This window comes from Balaenoptera ricei, chromosome 10, assembly GCF_028023285.1.
Source record: "Balaenoptera ricei isolate mBalRic1 chromosome 10, mBalRic1.hap2, whole genome shotgun sequence".
Taxonomy (NCBI): domain Eukaryota; kingdom Metazoa; phylum Chordata; class Mammalia; order Artiodactyla; family Balaenopteridae; genus Balaenoptera; species Balaenoptera ricei.
Window position 1 is genome coordinate 106,845,317 of NC_082648.1, and position 15,114 is coordinate 106,860,430.

General features: G+C 45.7%; 1 protein-coding gene across 6 annotated transcripts in view; it reads left to right on the forward strand.

Moving 5' to 3' along the window:
- The window catches only part of PPP6R2 (protein phosphatase 6 regulatory subunit 2), a 72,588-nt gene that overhangs the window by 18,766 nt on the left and 38,708 nt on the right, over positions 1–15,114 (forward strand). For 5 of the 6 annotated variants that reach the window (XM_059937267.1, XM_059937270.1, XM_059937271.1 and 2 more), the window contains exon 3: positions 14,476–14,718. In XM_059937267.1, coding sequence (XP_059793250.1) covers positions 14,492–14,718 — 227 coding nt within the window. In that variant the 5' untranslated portion in view covers positions 14,476–14,491. Of the gene's footprint in view, positions 1–3,009; positions 3,124–14,475; positions 14,719–15,114 lie in introns of all 6 variants that reach the window. The other variant, XM_059937269.1, reaches the window with a different exon arrangement.

Consider the following 15,114-nt stretch of genomic DNA (forward strand, 5'->3'; position numbering starts at 1 on the left):
TATCTCCTCAAAGTGATGAGAGACTATAAGTTTCAGTATAGAATTGTGTATCAGATATATTTTACAGAAAAACATCAGTGATTTTATGTATTTGGTAATTGTTAGGCTAGATTATTTGGACTACCTGCTATCCTCCCATCTCCCACCCTATGGAAAACAATTAAAATTACTGGATTAAAGAAAAAATCAAGGGCTTCCCTGGTGGCGCAGTGGTTGGGAATCCACCTGCCAATGCAGGGGACACGGGTTCTAGCCCTGGTTTGGGAAGATTCCACATGCCGCAGAGCAACTGAGCCTGGGTGCCGCAACTACTGAGCCTGTGTTCTAGAGCCCGTGAGCCACAACTACTGAAGCCTGCGTGCCACAACTACTGAAGCCCGAGTGCCTAGAGCCCATGGGCCACAACAAGAGAAGCCGCTGCAATAAGAAGCCGGTGCACTGCAACGAAGAGTAGCTCCCGCTCTCTGCAATTAGAGAAAAGCCTGCACGCAGTAACGAAGACCCAACGCAGCCAAAAAGAAAAAAAAAATCAAAAGACTGACAATAGGGCTTCCCTGGTGGCGCAGTGGTTGAGAGTCTGCCTGCCAGTGCAGGGGACACGGGTTCGAGCCCTGGTCTGGGAGGATCCCACATGCCGCGGAGCAACTGGGCCCGTGAGCCACAATTACTGAGCCTGCGCGTCTGGAGAGGCCGCGATAATGAGAGGCCCCGCGCACCGTGATGAAGAGTGGCCCCCACTTGCCACAACTAGAGAAAGCCCTCGCACAGAAACGAAGACCCAAACACTATTAAAATAGTGTTTAAATAAATAAAAATAAAAATAAAAATAAAGCCAGCTTGTATATCACTTGCTCTTTAAAAAAAAAAAAAAAAAAAGACTGACAATATTGCAAGGACGTTTTAAACCAAAATATAACAAAGAAAGAACCCAGAAAGGTAATTTAAACACCATAGGATGGAATCTGCCTTTGCCTTAAGGACATCTGCTGATTTGGACAAAGTGGGGCTTTGATTTCTGAGTCCTTGCCGGCCTCTGAAGTGAAGAGCTGCAGTCCTCTCAAGGTAGAGAACCTAAAAGGGGCCCTCCTCATTTTAAATGGGCTCTGAAAGTCAGTGCCCTCAGAGGCAGGGTGAACTAGAAGCATACCTGCCTATCTCCATCTTTGCCCCCACCTTTTTACTAAATGTAGCAGGAAAAAAGGGGGAAAATTGGGGCTGTGGATTGGCCTTTGGGAGGATTTGTGGCCCAGGTTCATATTACTTGGTAGTTCAGGGAAATGAAGCATGAATTTAAGGTTTTCTGGTTTGGTAATGCCTTCAGGCAACAGTGGGACCAAACATAAAACCTCTCTGGAGGAAGTTACCATCATCCTAAAATGCAAAAAACACCTATGAATATTTTTTAAGGATGTTGATTAGTACACAGACAAAACTGGACAAGCACACAAGGAAATAAGGCACCATGCATGAAAACCAGTAGAAACAGCCCTCCTAGATTTTAGATTTGGGGATTATCAGAAACAGACTATTGGGGCTTCCCCGGTGGTCCAGTGGCAGGACTCCACGCTCCTAGTGCAGGGGGTCCGGGTTCTGGTCCCTGGTCGGGGAACTAGATCCCACATGCATGCTGCAACTGAGAGTTTGCATGCCGCAACTAAGAAGTCTGCATGCCACAACTAAGAAGTCCACATGCTGCAACTAAATATCCCTCGTGCAGCAACTAAGACCCGGCGCAGCCAAAAATAAATAGTAAATAAATAAATAAATATTTAAAAAAAGAAACAGACTATTACATAAGCATACTCCTTATTTTTATTTTTATTTACTTATTTTAAACAAATTTATTTATTTGTTTTTGGCTGCATGGGTCTTCATTGCTGTGCACGGGCTTTCTCTAGTTGCGGAGAGCGGGGGCTACTCTTCATTGTGTTGCGCGGGCTTCTCATTGCAGTGGCTTCTCTTGTTGCGGAGCACAGGCTCTAGGTGCACAGGCTTCAGTAGTTTTGACACGTGGGCTCAGTAGTTGTGGCACACGGACTTAGTTGCTCCGCCATGTCCCCTGCATTGGCAGGCGGATTCTTAACCACTGTGCCACCAGGGGCGTCCTGTGGCTATTCTTTTCACTTCTGATTTTAGATTTTTGTTCATCTGTTCCTCCCACCCCACCCCCTTCTTTTTGGTCCCCCCATCCCCCCGCCACCCCCAGTGGACTGTGCCCAGTATAGACATGGTCTTGTTTGTTGTTTGACTGGTTGTGCAAGTATCCACTGCTCTCCATGGATTCACATTGTCGCTTTTTTCCAGACCAATAGAATTCCAGTGGTGTGTTGGTAAATGTTTAATATCTGGCTCTCTGGGAGAGTCAAAAACCTCCTGGCCACGGGGCTTCCATGGTGGCGCAGTGGTTAAGAGTCCGCCTGCCAATGTGGGGGACACGGGTTTGATCCCTGGTCCAGGAAGATCCCACATGCCCCAGAGCAACTAAGCCCGTGAGCCACAACTACTGAGCCTGCGCTCTAGAGCCTGCGTGCCGCAATTACTGAAGCCAGCATGCTCTAGGGCCCGAGTGCTGCAACCACTGAGCCCACGTGCTGCAACCACTGAAGCCCACGCGCCTAGAGCCTGTGCTGCACAACAAGAGAAACTACCAGGATGAGAAGCCTGCGCACCACAATGAAGAGTAGCCCCCGCTCGCTGCAGCTGGAGAAAGCCTGTGTGCAGAAAGGAACATCCAATGCAGCCAAAAATAAAAATAATAATAAAAAAATTTTTTAAAGGTCAAAAACAAAAAAAGCACAAAAATCTCCTGGCCTGTAGCATTTGTCGATTTCTACAGTGCTAATGCTTCTGTCATGTCCAACTTGAGCTACCAGTGTGATGCCACTTGAAGGTGGCACTGGGAGAGGCTCACGGTCAGCTCCCGTGAGCAAGTCATGCCTCCCCAGCCACTGCTGAGCCCGTCCTCTGTGGCAAGGTGACCTTGTCTCTGTTTCCTTCTCTCCTTTGCAGTCAGGAGACTGAGGAGGAAGTGTGCCAGCCCCTGCTCTGGGCTCCTCACGGGGTAGCTCAGTTCATCCTCACAGCAGCTCTACGTGGAGGGTGCTCCTTGTCCCCAGTTTACAGGTGAGGACACCAGGGCACGAGAGGTCAGGTCACATAGCAGAGCCAGGACCTTGGTTGTGAAACTTTTTTAAAAAGCGATTGGTCAGACAGGTATAGGGTGCGTTTCAGATTCTCATTTTCTCTTAGCAACAGTCTCTACTGCAGAATGTTCTTTTCTGAAGGGCTCTGTCCATGGAACTGCATGATCGTATGGACAACATTTCTCTTTGGAAGCTGCCTTGTGTCTGATGGTTATACTAACCAGAAGAAGTAAATGAGAGGTAGTTTAAGAGGAACTTGAAGTTCCTCTCATTTGGCTGTTGGATAAGAGTCTAGAAGATGCTGGTAATACTTTGCTTGGCATTCCAGACAGACTGTGGAGGCTGTTGTCAGGATGTGACGGGAATCCTTGTGCTGTGTTGCATCTCACGTATAACCAGAGACGTCTCAAGTCAACACGCCAGTACTGTGAGCCAGTAGCTTGTTCTAAAGATATGCTGTCGGTGGTGGGCCTCTAGGTCATCTAAGGAAGGAAAATTAGCCTTCCTGTAGGTGAGGGCCGATTAAGAGAATGCTAGCATCTCTTTGGAGGATAGTGCATAGTTGTTGGGATACAAGAAACGTTTGGAAGGGACTTCCCTGGTGGTCCAGTGGTTAAGAATCGCCTTCCAATGCAGGGGACACGGGTTCGATCCCTGGTTGGGGAACTAAGATCCCACATGCCGCGGAGCAACTAAGCCCACATGCCACAACCAGAGTGTAGCCTGCTTGCCGCAATGAAAAATCCTGAGTGCCACAACTAAGATCCAACACAGCCAAAAATGAATGAATGAATGAATAAATAAGTAAATATTAAAAAAAAAAGTAAAGTCATCTTGAAACGTTTGGAAAAGAAGTATGCAGTATTACCTGAGTAACAGTTCTAGAACCAGTTTAAACCAGTTCCTTAGGCAGTGAAGTTAGCTGCACCTAAACCAGTACCATTGCTATGAACTCTTTAAGGGATTCCACTGATGAGATTACGTATTTCTTAAAATGCATGGATAGCTGACGGAAGCACAGAAACGTTGCTGCACAGAGATTTTTGGTTTAATGGCCTAGGTGTGAGCTGGTGAGGCACACAGTCTAAGTGAATGACTTTGAGAGTAACCTATTTTTATTTCAGGTGTCAGTGGGAATGTAAATAGAGGTTCTCAGATGCTGGTCTGTATGTAATATTGGTGAGATGAGCAAAGGTGAGCTTTTCTTAAAACTGTTTTTTTAGAGTGAGACATAATCCTCAATCCTGATATTATGGCTTTCTTCTTTTGATATTGAAAAAGCCATTGTTGTCTGAATTGAAGGTGATTGTAGATGACAGTTTATCCTTTCCTCCTTTTTTTAAAATTTAATTTATTTAATTTATTTATTTTGGACTGCATTGGGTCTTCGTTGCTGCGTGCGGGCTTTCTCTAGTGGTGGCGAGCGGGGGCTACTCTTCGTTGCGGTGAGCAGGCTTCTCATTGTGGTGGCTTCTCTTGTTGCAGAGCATAGGCTCTAGGCGCGTGGGCTTCAGTAGTTATGGCACGTGGGCTTAGTTGCTCCACAGCATGTGGGATCTTCCCGGGCTAGGGCTTGAACCCGTGTCCCCTGTATTAGTAGGTGGATTCTTAACCACTGTGCCACCAGGGAAGCCCCTTTGTGTCTGCTTTTCTTTCTCTCTCTTTCCCTCCCTCCCTCCCCCTGGCTTGGCAGAGTGAAAAAGTTGGCAACCCTGTTAGTTTTCTAAATTAAAATAAAAGAACTTGGGACTTCCCTGGTGGCGCAGTGGTTAAGAATCCGCCTGCCAGTGCAAGCGACACGGGTTCGATCCCTGGTCCGGGAAGATCCCACATGCCATGGAGCAATTAAGCCCATTTGCCACAACTATTGAAGCCCGCGCACCTAGAGCCTGTGCTCCGCAACAAGAGAAGGCACCTCAATGAGAAGCCTGCGCACTGCAACGAAGAGTAACCCCCGCTCACCACAACAAGAGGGAGCCTGCGCGCAGCAACAAAGACCTAATGCAGCCAAAGATAAAATAAATAAATAAATAAATTTATTTTAAGAAAAAAGGAAAGAACTTAACCAGCCTGTGAAATCCCCGTGTCTTGGAACGTTGAGCTGGGCCGCCTTTAGCACACAGGCCCTGGGGTAGATAAGTTGGTGCACCAGATTCTGCAGAAGGTATGGGTTCTCAGAGGCCCTTGAGTGTCTTACTCTTTTTTACAGGGTGGAAATCCTGCCTAGACTTGCTCTTTTATGATTTAGGGGTAAATAAGTAGATGTTAATTTAGTTTATTCTTTCCAACTATAAAAGATATGAATAAGCGAGTAGCATGATGATGATTATTTGGGTGAAATTTTGGTTTTATTTGTTGGTCAAGATTTGTTCTGTGTGTGCTCCGGTGCTGTCTGGTGGAACACATAAGATGTATGACCATCCCCACCATGAAGGAGCCTGTGGCTTGTGGGCTGGCGTGTGCAGACCCAGGCCTGGTGTGCAGTGCTGGCATCACGCAGAGCAGCATAGTGTGGGCGCTTGGCACGTTGAGGCCGCCTCTGTGCTGCTGCGGTGAAACCAACCAGGCTCCGTGGGGGCCTATCAGTACTTCATTCTTTCTTATTACTGAATAATATTCCATTGTATGGATAGACCACATTTTAAAAAAATTTTATTTAATTTATTTTATTATTTTTGTCTGCTTTGGGCCTTCGTTGCTGCGCGCGGGCTTTCTCTAGTTGCGGTGAGCGGGGGCCCCTCTTTCGTTGCAGTGCGCGTGCTTCTCATTGCGGTGCCTTCTCGTTGTGGAGCATGGGCTGTAGGCGTGCGGGCTTCAGTAGTTGTGGCTCACGGGCTCAGTAGTTGTGGCTCGCAGGCTCTAGAGCGCAGGCTCAGTAGTTGTGGCACATGGGGTTAGTTGCTCCGCGGCATATGGGATCTTCCTGGACCAGGGATCGAACCTCTGGCCCCTGCATTGGCGGGTGGATTCTTAACCACTGCACCACCAGGGAAGTCCCTTCATTGTGCTTTTGACTTGCATTTCCCGGATGGCTAATGGTACTGAGCATTTTTTTGTATGCTTTTTGTCCATTTGGATATTTTCTTTGGAGAAATGTCTATTCAGATCCTTTACTCATTTTTTTCTTTATTAATTAATTAATTAATTTTTGGCTGTGTTGGGTCTTCGTTGCTGTGCACGGGCTTTCTCTAGTTGAGGTGAGCAGGGGCTACTCTTTGTTGCAGTGCACAGGCTTCTCATTGTCATGGCTTCTCTTTTTGCGGAGCACGGGCTCTAGGCGCGCAGGCTTCAGTAGTTGTGGCACGTGGGCTCAGTAGTTGTGGCTTGCGGGCTCTAGAGCTCAGGCTCAGTAGTTGTGACACACAGGCTTAGTTGCTCTGTGGCATGTGGGATCTTCCCAGACCAGGGCTCGAACCCATGTCCCCTGCATTAGCAGGCGGATTCTTAACCACTGTGCCACCAGGGAATCCCAGATCCTTTACTTGTTCTAAAATTTGTCTTTTTATTATTGAGTTGTAAGAGTTCTTTATATATTCTAGGTACAAGTCCTTTTTCAGATATATGATTTGCAAAAATTTTCTTTTGTGAAAATGTTCTCCCATTGTGTGTGTTGTCTTTACACTTTCTTAAAGGTGTCATTTGAAGCACAAAAACTATTTTTGAGGAAGTCCAAGTTATATTTTCTTTTGTTGCTTTTGGTGTCATATCTAAGAAACCATCAGCAAATACATGATTGTTTCTTCTAAGAGTTTTATAGTTTTAGCACTTAAATTTAGGTCTTTGATCTATGTTGGTAAATTTTTGTATATAGTGTATAAATAAGGGTCTACATTTATTGTTGTTTTTTTTTAAAATTTATTTATTTATTTATGGCTGTGTTGGGTCTTCGTTTGTGTGCGAGGGCTTTCTCTAGTTGTGGCAAGTGGGGGCCACTCTTCATTGCGGTGCGCGGGCCTCTCACTATCGCGGCCTCTCTTATTGCGGAGCACAGGCTCCAGACGCGCAGGCTCAGTAACTGTGGCTCATGGGCCCAGTTGCTCCGCGGCATGTGTGATCTTCCCAGACCAAGGCTCGAACCTGTGTCCCCTGCATTGGCAGGCAGATTCTCAACCACTGCGCCACCAGGGAAGCCCGCATTTATTGTTTTGCATGCAGATATCTAGTTGTTCCAGCATCATATATTGAAAACACTATTCTAACCCCCATTGAATTGTTTTTTCACCCTTGTCAAAAATCAGTTGACTGTAAATCTGAGTGTTTATTTTTTTTAAATTAATTTATTTATTTTTGGTTGCGTTGGGTCTTCATTGCTGCACACGGGCTTTCTCTAGTTGTGGTGAGCGGGGGCTACTCTTCGTTGCGGTGCGCAGGCTTCTCATTGCGGTGGCTTCTCTTGTTGCGGAGCACAGGCTCTAGGGTGCGCAGGCTTCAGTAGTTGTGGCACACGGGCTCAGTAGTTGTGGCTCGCAGGCTCTAGAGCACAGGCTCAGTAGTTGTGACGCACGGGCTTAGTGGCTGTGCGGCATGTGGGATCTTCCTGGACCAGGGCTCGAACCCGTGTCTCCTGCACTGGCAGGCGGATTCTTAATCACTGCGCCACCAGGGAAGCCCATGAATGTTTATTTCTTGTCTCAATTCTATTCCATCAATCTACATGTCGTTCCTTAGGCCTGTACCACGTTGTATTGTTTACTGAAACTTTGTAGTAAATTTTGAAATCAGGAAGAATGAGTCCTCCAGCTTTGTTCCTTTTCAAGATTGTTTTGTGTGTTCTGGGCCACTAGCATTTCCATATGGATTTTAGGATCAGCTTATCACTGATTTTTAAAAACTATCCTTGTTATATTAATTTCTATACTTTATTGTTTGGGGAACACAGTCTGCAAGATAGTGGTCTTTTGGAGTCTATTGAGGCTTCCTTTATTGGTTTAATATCTGGTTTGTATTTGTAAATGTTACATGGTGTTTTCAAAAAGAATTTGTATTCTCTGTCCTTTGGGTGTAGAATTTTGTGTCTCTTTTATAGCTTGAGCTTATTAATAATATTCACCTTTTTAACGTTGCAGCTGTAAGAAATAATACAGAGATATCCCTTGTACCCTTTGTCCAGTTTCCCCCAGTGGTAATATTTTGCAGAGTTATAGTAGAAAAATCACAACCAGGAATTGACATTGATACAGTCCACTGATCTTACTCATACTTCCTGAGTTGCATTTGTATTGTGTGTGCAGGTGTTTAGTTCTATAGTTTGTTGTCTGTGTGGTTGTGTATCCACCATCAAAGACAAAATGCTGAACAGTTCCAAAGCCCCGAGGATTCTCTTGTTGCGCTTTTATGACCACACTCATTTCCCTCTCTCCACCTACCTGCTCCTCATGCCTAACCACTGGCAACCACTAATTTGTCCTCCATTTCTAAAATTTTTCATTTCAAAATGTTATATATAAATGGAATCATACAGTGTGTAATCTTTGGGGACTGGCTTTTTTAAAAAAGAATAATTTATCTATTTTGGCTGTGCCGGGTCTTAGTTGTGGCACAAGGGATCTTTGTTGTGGCATGTTTAGCTGCGGCAAGTGGGCTTCTTAGTTGCGGCATGCAGACTTCTTAGTTGCAGCGTGCGGACTTCTCAGTTCCAGCGTGCATGCGGGATCTAGTTCCCTGACCAGGGCAAGCCCATGCCCCCTGCATTGGGAGCATGGAGTCTTACCCACTGGACCACCAGGGAAGTCCCCGGGATTGGCTTTTTTTTGCTCAGCAATAATTCTCTAGAGCAGGGGTCTCCAAACCCGGGGCTGTGGACCAGTACTAGTGCATGGCATGTTAGGAACCGGGCCGCACAGCAGGAGGTGAGCGGCGGTGGGCGAGTGAGCAAAGCTTCATCTGCTGCTTCCCGCTGCTCCCCATTGCTCGCATTACTGCCTGAACCAACCCCCCTACAATCTGGAAAAATTGTCTTCCACGAAACTGGTTCCTGGTGCCAAAAAGGTTGGCGACTGCTGCCGTAGAGACTCATCCAAGTTGTTGCACGTATCAGTAGTTTGTTCCTTTTGGTTGCTGAGTCGTATTCCATGGTATGGATGGACCACACTTTAGCATTCATGTGTCAAGGACCATCTGGACCTATTCCAGTTTTTGACTTTTTGCAAATAAAGCTACTGTGAGCATTCATGTGCAGGATTTTGTTTGAACTTGTTTTTATTTCTCTAGAATAAATGCCCAGGGCCAAGGCATTTTTCATCTATGGATTTCTCTCAATTGCTGCAATAAAGTTTATAGAGGTTGAACAATACTATAAAATGCCTCTGTGTTTGTGATGGTTATATATTCTTGTCCTATTGTCCCTTGTACCTGTTTATAACATCCTTTGCATCTCATTTTATCTTAACTTTTAGTTTGTCAGACATAAAGATTGTGGCTCAGATTTATTTTGGTTCGCATTTGCCTTGTGTATGTTTTTCAGTCTTTTCATTTCTACCTTTTTCAGTTTTTTTAAAGTGTGTCTTTTGTTGGATATTGTTTTTTAAAAATTAAATCTGAGAAAACTCTTCTGCATTGATTAGTTTATCCCATATTCAGTTGTTGAAATTATTATTATATTAGTACTAATTTCTTTTTTTAAATTTATTTTTATTGAAGTATAGTTGATTTACAATGTTGTGTATTAGTACTAATTTCTACCATTTTATTTCACATTTTCATTTACTAATACTTTCCTTTTGCTTTTATTTCTCCTTTTCTGTTTTCCGTTGGATAGATTGTTTTGTTTTTGTTTTACTGCTGATTAAAATTACACATTCTAATTTTTTTGTGTCTGTGTAACCTCCCGGAACTTAAGATCTTTTGTCATGGGTATTTCTTCTTCTCGTCGTCTTCTTTTTTTTTTTTTTAATATTTATTTATTTATTTTGGCTGCGCTGTGTCTTAGTTGTGGCACACGGGTGCTTCGTTGCGGCATGAGGGATCTTTAGTTGCGGCATGCTGACTTCTTAGTTGTGGCATGCGAACTCTTTTTTTTTTTAAATTTTAATAATGGTTATGTTTTTTTTTTTAATTTTTGGCTGCGTTGGGTCTTTGTTTCTGTGCTTGGGCTTTTTCTAGTTGTGGTGAATGAGGGCTACTCTTTGTTGCTGCGTGGGGGCTTCTCTTGTTGCGGAGTATGGGCTCTAGGCACGCCGGCTTCAATAGTTGTGGCACGCAGGCTAAGTAGTTGTGGCTTGCGGGCTCTAGAGCACAGGCTCAGTAGTTGTGGCAAATGGGCTTAATTGCTCCGCAGCATGTGGGATCTTCCCAGACCAGGTATTGAACTCATGTCCCCTGCATTGGCAGGTGGATTCTTAACCGGTGCGCCACCAGGGAAGTCCCTCAGTGTGCAGATCTGCACATATTTTATTAAATTATCCTGAAGTATTTCACGTTTTTGAATGTTGTTGTTAGCAGAAGTTAAATATTTTTTATTTACCAATTTTTATTGCTAGTATATAGAGATACAATTACTTTTTGGATATTGACCTTGTAACTGGTAAGCTAGCTGTTCACTCTCATTAATTCTTGTAGCTCTTTTCCTTGTAGATTTCTTAGGCATTTCTGCTTACACAATCATATCATTTGTCAGTGAAGAAAATTTTACATATTCTTTTTCAATCTGTATGTGTTTTATTTCTTTTTCTTGTCTTATAGTACTACCTGGGACCTTTGCTACAATCTTGAATATAAGTGGTTAGAGTTTCTTGTTCCAATCTTAGGAGGAAAGCATTCAGTCTTTTCACCATTAAGTGTGCTGATAGCTTTAGGTTTTTTAGTAGATGCCCTTTATCAGGTTCAGGAAGTTCCCGTCTATTCCTCATTTATTGAGAGTGTCATGAAAGTGTGTTGTATTTTTTTCAAATTACTCAAACCCAACCATATTACATGTAAATGATCTAAATATTTTAATTAAAAGGCAGAGAATAACAGACGGAATAACAAAGCAAGACCTTATCAATCAGTCTTTGCTGTTTAAAAAGAAACACTTTTTTTTATTTTTATTTTTTTAAATTAAGAATATCTTTATTGAAGTATCATTGACAAATAAAAATTGTACATATTTAAGGTGTACAACCTAATGCTTTGATATATGTATACATCATGAAATAATTACCACCATTAAGCTAATTAGCATACTGTCTTGATTTTCATTCTATTTATCTGGCTATTCTTAGTCTGTATTCTTTGCTCAGGACCACTATTAGGCCTTAAAATATTTTAGCTTCACAGATGCTATTTTCTTCTCATCCTATATCTTTTCTCTACAATATCATGGCTTCATTTATTCTCTGTGGCTTCATTTATTTCTCCACCTCAAACTGTTTCCCTGAGTTTACCATGCATACATCTAATTGCCTACATGCCAGATTTTCTTAGATCTTTCAAATGAATATCAAGCTTGTGTACAAAGCCAAAGAAGTTAATGATTTTCACTGCAAATGTGTGAATGATGCCCTTTGAAATTGTGCAATGTAATGATCTTTTAAGAGTCCTATATCTGTGAACGTCTCCAGCTGTGTATGCAGTCAAGAACCAAAATTAATCCTTGACCTTTTTTCTCCCACATCCAATTAGTCATTGAGTTCTGCCCCTGTATCATATATTTCCATAGCTCTCTATACCTATTGTACATAAAATTTTAAATATTGTATAACTGATTATATATTTGCACGATTATATAATCATTACGAAACTCCCCTAGTAGGCTGAATTTTCCATGAAATCATAGACTGTATGTGTTTTGCTCACTGTTATAACCCCTATATATAATGCAGTTCTGGCTTATAATAGGTGCTAAATACATGCTTTTCAATGAATTAACAAAGCATATGAGTAAAATTAAATATTTTATAAAATATTGTCTCAAGTCTTTTTTAGAATTATGTGACTCTTTTGAGGATCATACTTTTTTTTTTAATTTTGTTTATTTTTTTATACAGCAGGTTCTTATTAGTCATCCATTTTATACACATCAGTGTATACATGTCAATCCCAATCTCCCAATTCATCACACCACTTTAAATATAAAAATACAAATAGGTTGACAGTAAAAGGATGTTAAAGGATATAGCAAATATAAACCACAAGAATGGTATGCTGTAATAGTGTCAGACAAAGCAGACTTCAAGATACTCTATATTCACTTGAAGACACTCACCCACTCTCGCTGAAAACAGGACGCATAGAAGCCACCTCTAGCTGCCATGTCTGGCAAGTTCTTGTTTGGAAACAAAGCCTTGGCTAGGTGGGGGTCCTCCCTCTGGTTCCCCTCTTTCCCTGGATTGTATGTTATCCAAGCACATGAGTCATTCTGTAGGGCCTTAGGAGAGAGGGCACCTGATGTGTGTGTGGGGACATCCATCTTTTCCTGAAGTTACATCTAGTAATCATTATTTCTGGTCCCCCAGAGTCTGTAACTAACACCGGCATATACCCATCTGCACTCCTCACGAGAGAAATAAGGAAGATATTAGGACCTAGATGGAAACTGAGTGCAGGTCAGCTTGTGGAGTCCCTTGCTCTGCGAGTCCAAGCGGCCCCACCTCTGAGTCTGGCGGGGCAGGTGGGATTTTGTCAGCGAAGGGGCTGAGCACAGGAGTGTGCACAGAAGGGCAAAGGCAGAGAGTGCGGTGTGTGTGGGAAGAGAGACACGGCATCCTCGGGGTCGGGGAGGCAGCGGGAGGTGCCCAGAGGACCTGGAGGCACGTCGGGAGGGGCGGCCTGGTGAGCGGTGGGCATTTGGGGCCAGCACAGGCTTTAAACCACCGTGAGAGGGACGTGAAGACGTGTGTCTGCGTTTTGGGAAAGTGAGTTTGACGCAGCAAAGACAAGAGGCTGTGGAGGGTGTGGCTGGACAGCTGAGGGGCCTGTGTCCGGGACTCCTGGGCAGCTGGGCTTCATGCACAGACACACTGGGGCTCACGTCACGTGGGAAGTTCTTTGCTCTTCTAAGTAAAACTATTAGGTAAGTCCCATCTACTGTCACCATGATTTTGCACATAGTGATCTGTGTAACATTGAAAAGATAACCTCAAGATACAGGTGTAACTTTGTTGAAGATGCAGGCTTTATGTTTTTCATTTTGTATCCAACAGCGAAAACTTTGTTGCAAACCAACCTAGGCCCACAGACTGACATATGAGACTCACTGAGTGCTTCAGACCTTGTAGAGTCCAGGCAGAGACAGCAGGAGCCCGCAGAGGGTGATGTGGGGTGCAGGGGAAGGGGTGGGTGGATCGAGAGTCCTTAGGTGGCGTGACAGGACCTAGTACTCGGTGTGTGCGTGTGAGGGAGGTGGTGGCCTCAGGGACAGCCCTGGCTCACTCAGCAAGGTGACGCAAGGAAACGAGGGGCCGAGTAGGTGGGGGCGGCAGAGGAGCAGAGGGTCGAGCAGAAGGAGCTGCCCTGAGTTTGGCTTTTGCTGAGGTTGGTCTGGGCGCTGCTCTGTGTCCCGTGAGGGATGGCCAGGCGGGGGCGGCCGCGAGAGGAGGCGTGGGAGGGACAGGGAAGCAGAGCTCGTTACACTCCCGGGTCCTGGAGGCCGGAGGCACCAACCTCACGCGGGCCACGTGCGGGAAGCCCCAGGGGGGCAGGAGGCAGAAGGGGGAGGAGCCAGGGCAGAGCCGAGGCTGCGGCTTTTACCGAGGTTTCCACGCGGAAGGCAAGGCTGGGCAGGGCGCACAGCTTCGGGTCAGCTTGCTTGGATGGTTTCGGCGAGCTCTGAGCTATGTGGGTGGCTCCTGGGTGCCTGGCCCCTGGCCCTGGGAGAATGAAGGCAGTGGAACGGAGTCCCCTGGTGTGTGTGGGCCCACGGAGGAGGAGGGCTCCGGGGGGTCAGTCTGCAGGTGACAGGAGTGCTCCTGGGAACCCTTTGCCATCTCTAGGAGTTGGCCGCCCGGGAGGGGCAGTCTCTCCTCAATCAGAATGTTTTTTAAAGATGTCAAAACATAATATACAGAAAATTAAAAATACATACGATACAGAGACGTCTGGGGAGAGATGTCCAGTGTTTGTTGAGGAGGGGCTGGGCACTGGGAAGGAGGTTTGCGAGTCTCACTTTCTGGGTGGAGGGGCGTCCCCCGTCTGACGTGTGGGAGACCGGCATGTGTTGGCCTCGGAGCCAAGGGGCTAGTGGTGAGCGCTCCGGGGGCCCCCCGGGAGGACAGGAGGCCGAGCTGTCCTGCCGTACGTGGGGGAGCGCCCCCTGCAGCCCAGGCCCCGTTGTGGGTGGACTTCAGGACCTGGGTGCGGGGGTTGCTGAGGCGGATTCGCACGTGGTGGCAGTGACCCTCTTGTCTGCTTGCAGCTCTGTGGCCGTCACCATGTTCTGGAAGTTTGACTTGAACACCACGTCCCACGTCGACAAGCTGCTGGATAAGGAGGACGTGACGCTGCGAGAGTTAATGGACGAAGATGACATCTTGCAGGAGTGCAAGGCCCAGAACCGGAAGCTGCTGGAGTTCCTGTGCAGGCAGCAGAGCATGGAGGAGCTGGTGAGCCTCGTCACCCAGGACCCGGCCCCGGACATGGAAGAGAAGGTCCGCTTCAAGTACGTACCGCGGCTCTGAGTGGCCTGGAGCTGGGCAGTGTGCAGGGTGGCAGCGGGCAGGGCTGGAGGACGGTCAGAGCCGGGCTTTCTGACAGAATGGCTGACCGTAAACGTTTGCCCCGCCTAACGTGTGAGAAGGCCCCTCCAGTGGGCTTTGCTTTGTGATGTTGAAGATTTGGGGACCTCCTGTGTGTGATTCCTCACTCTGGGTTATAGCGAGCTGCACTGTGTTGGAGCGTTTTGGGTGAATATGTGCTGAAGAAAGGCTGAGCCCTGACAGAGGCGGATGGGTGCAGCCTCGGCCTGACTGGTGAAACAGCCAGTCCCCAGAGACAGGCGGCATCTGACTGCTCGACTGTGGGGTCTTGGGCCTGGAGGACGTATTTTGTGTCATTA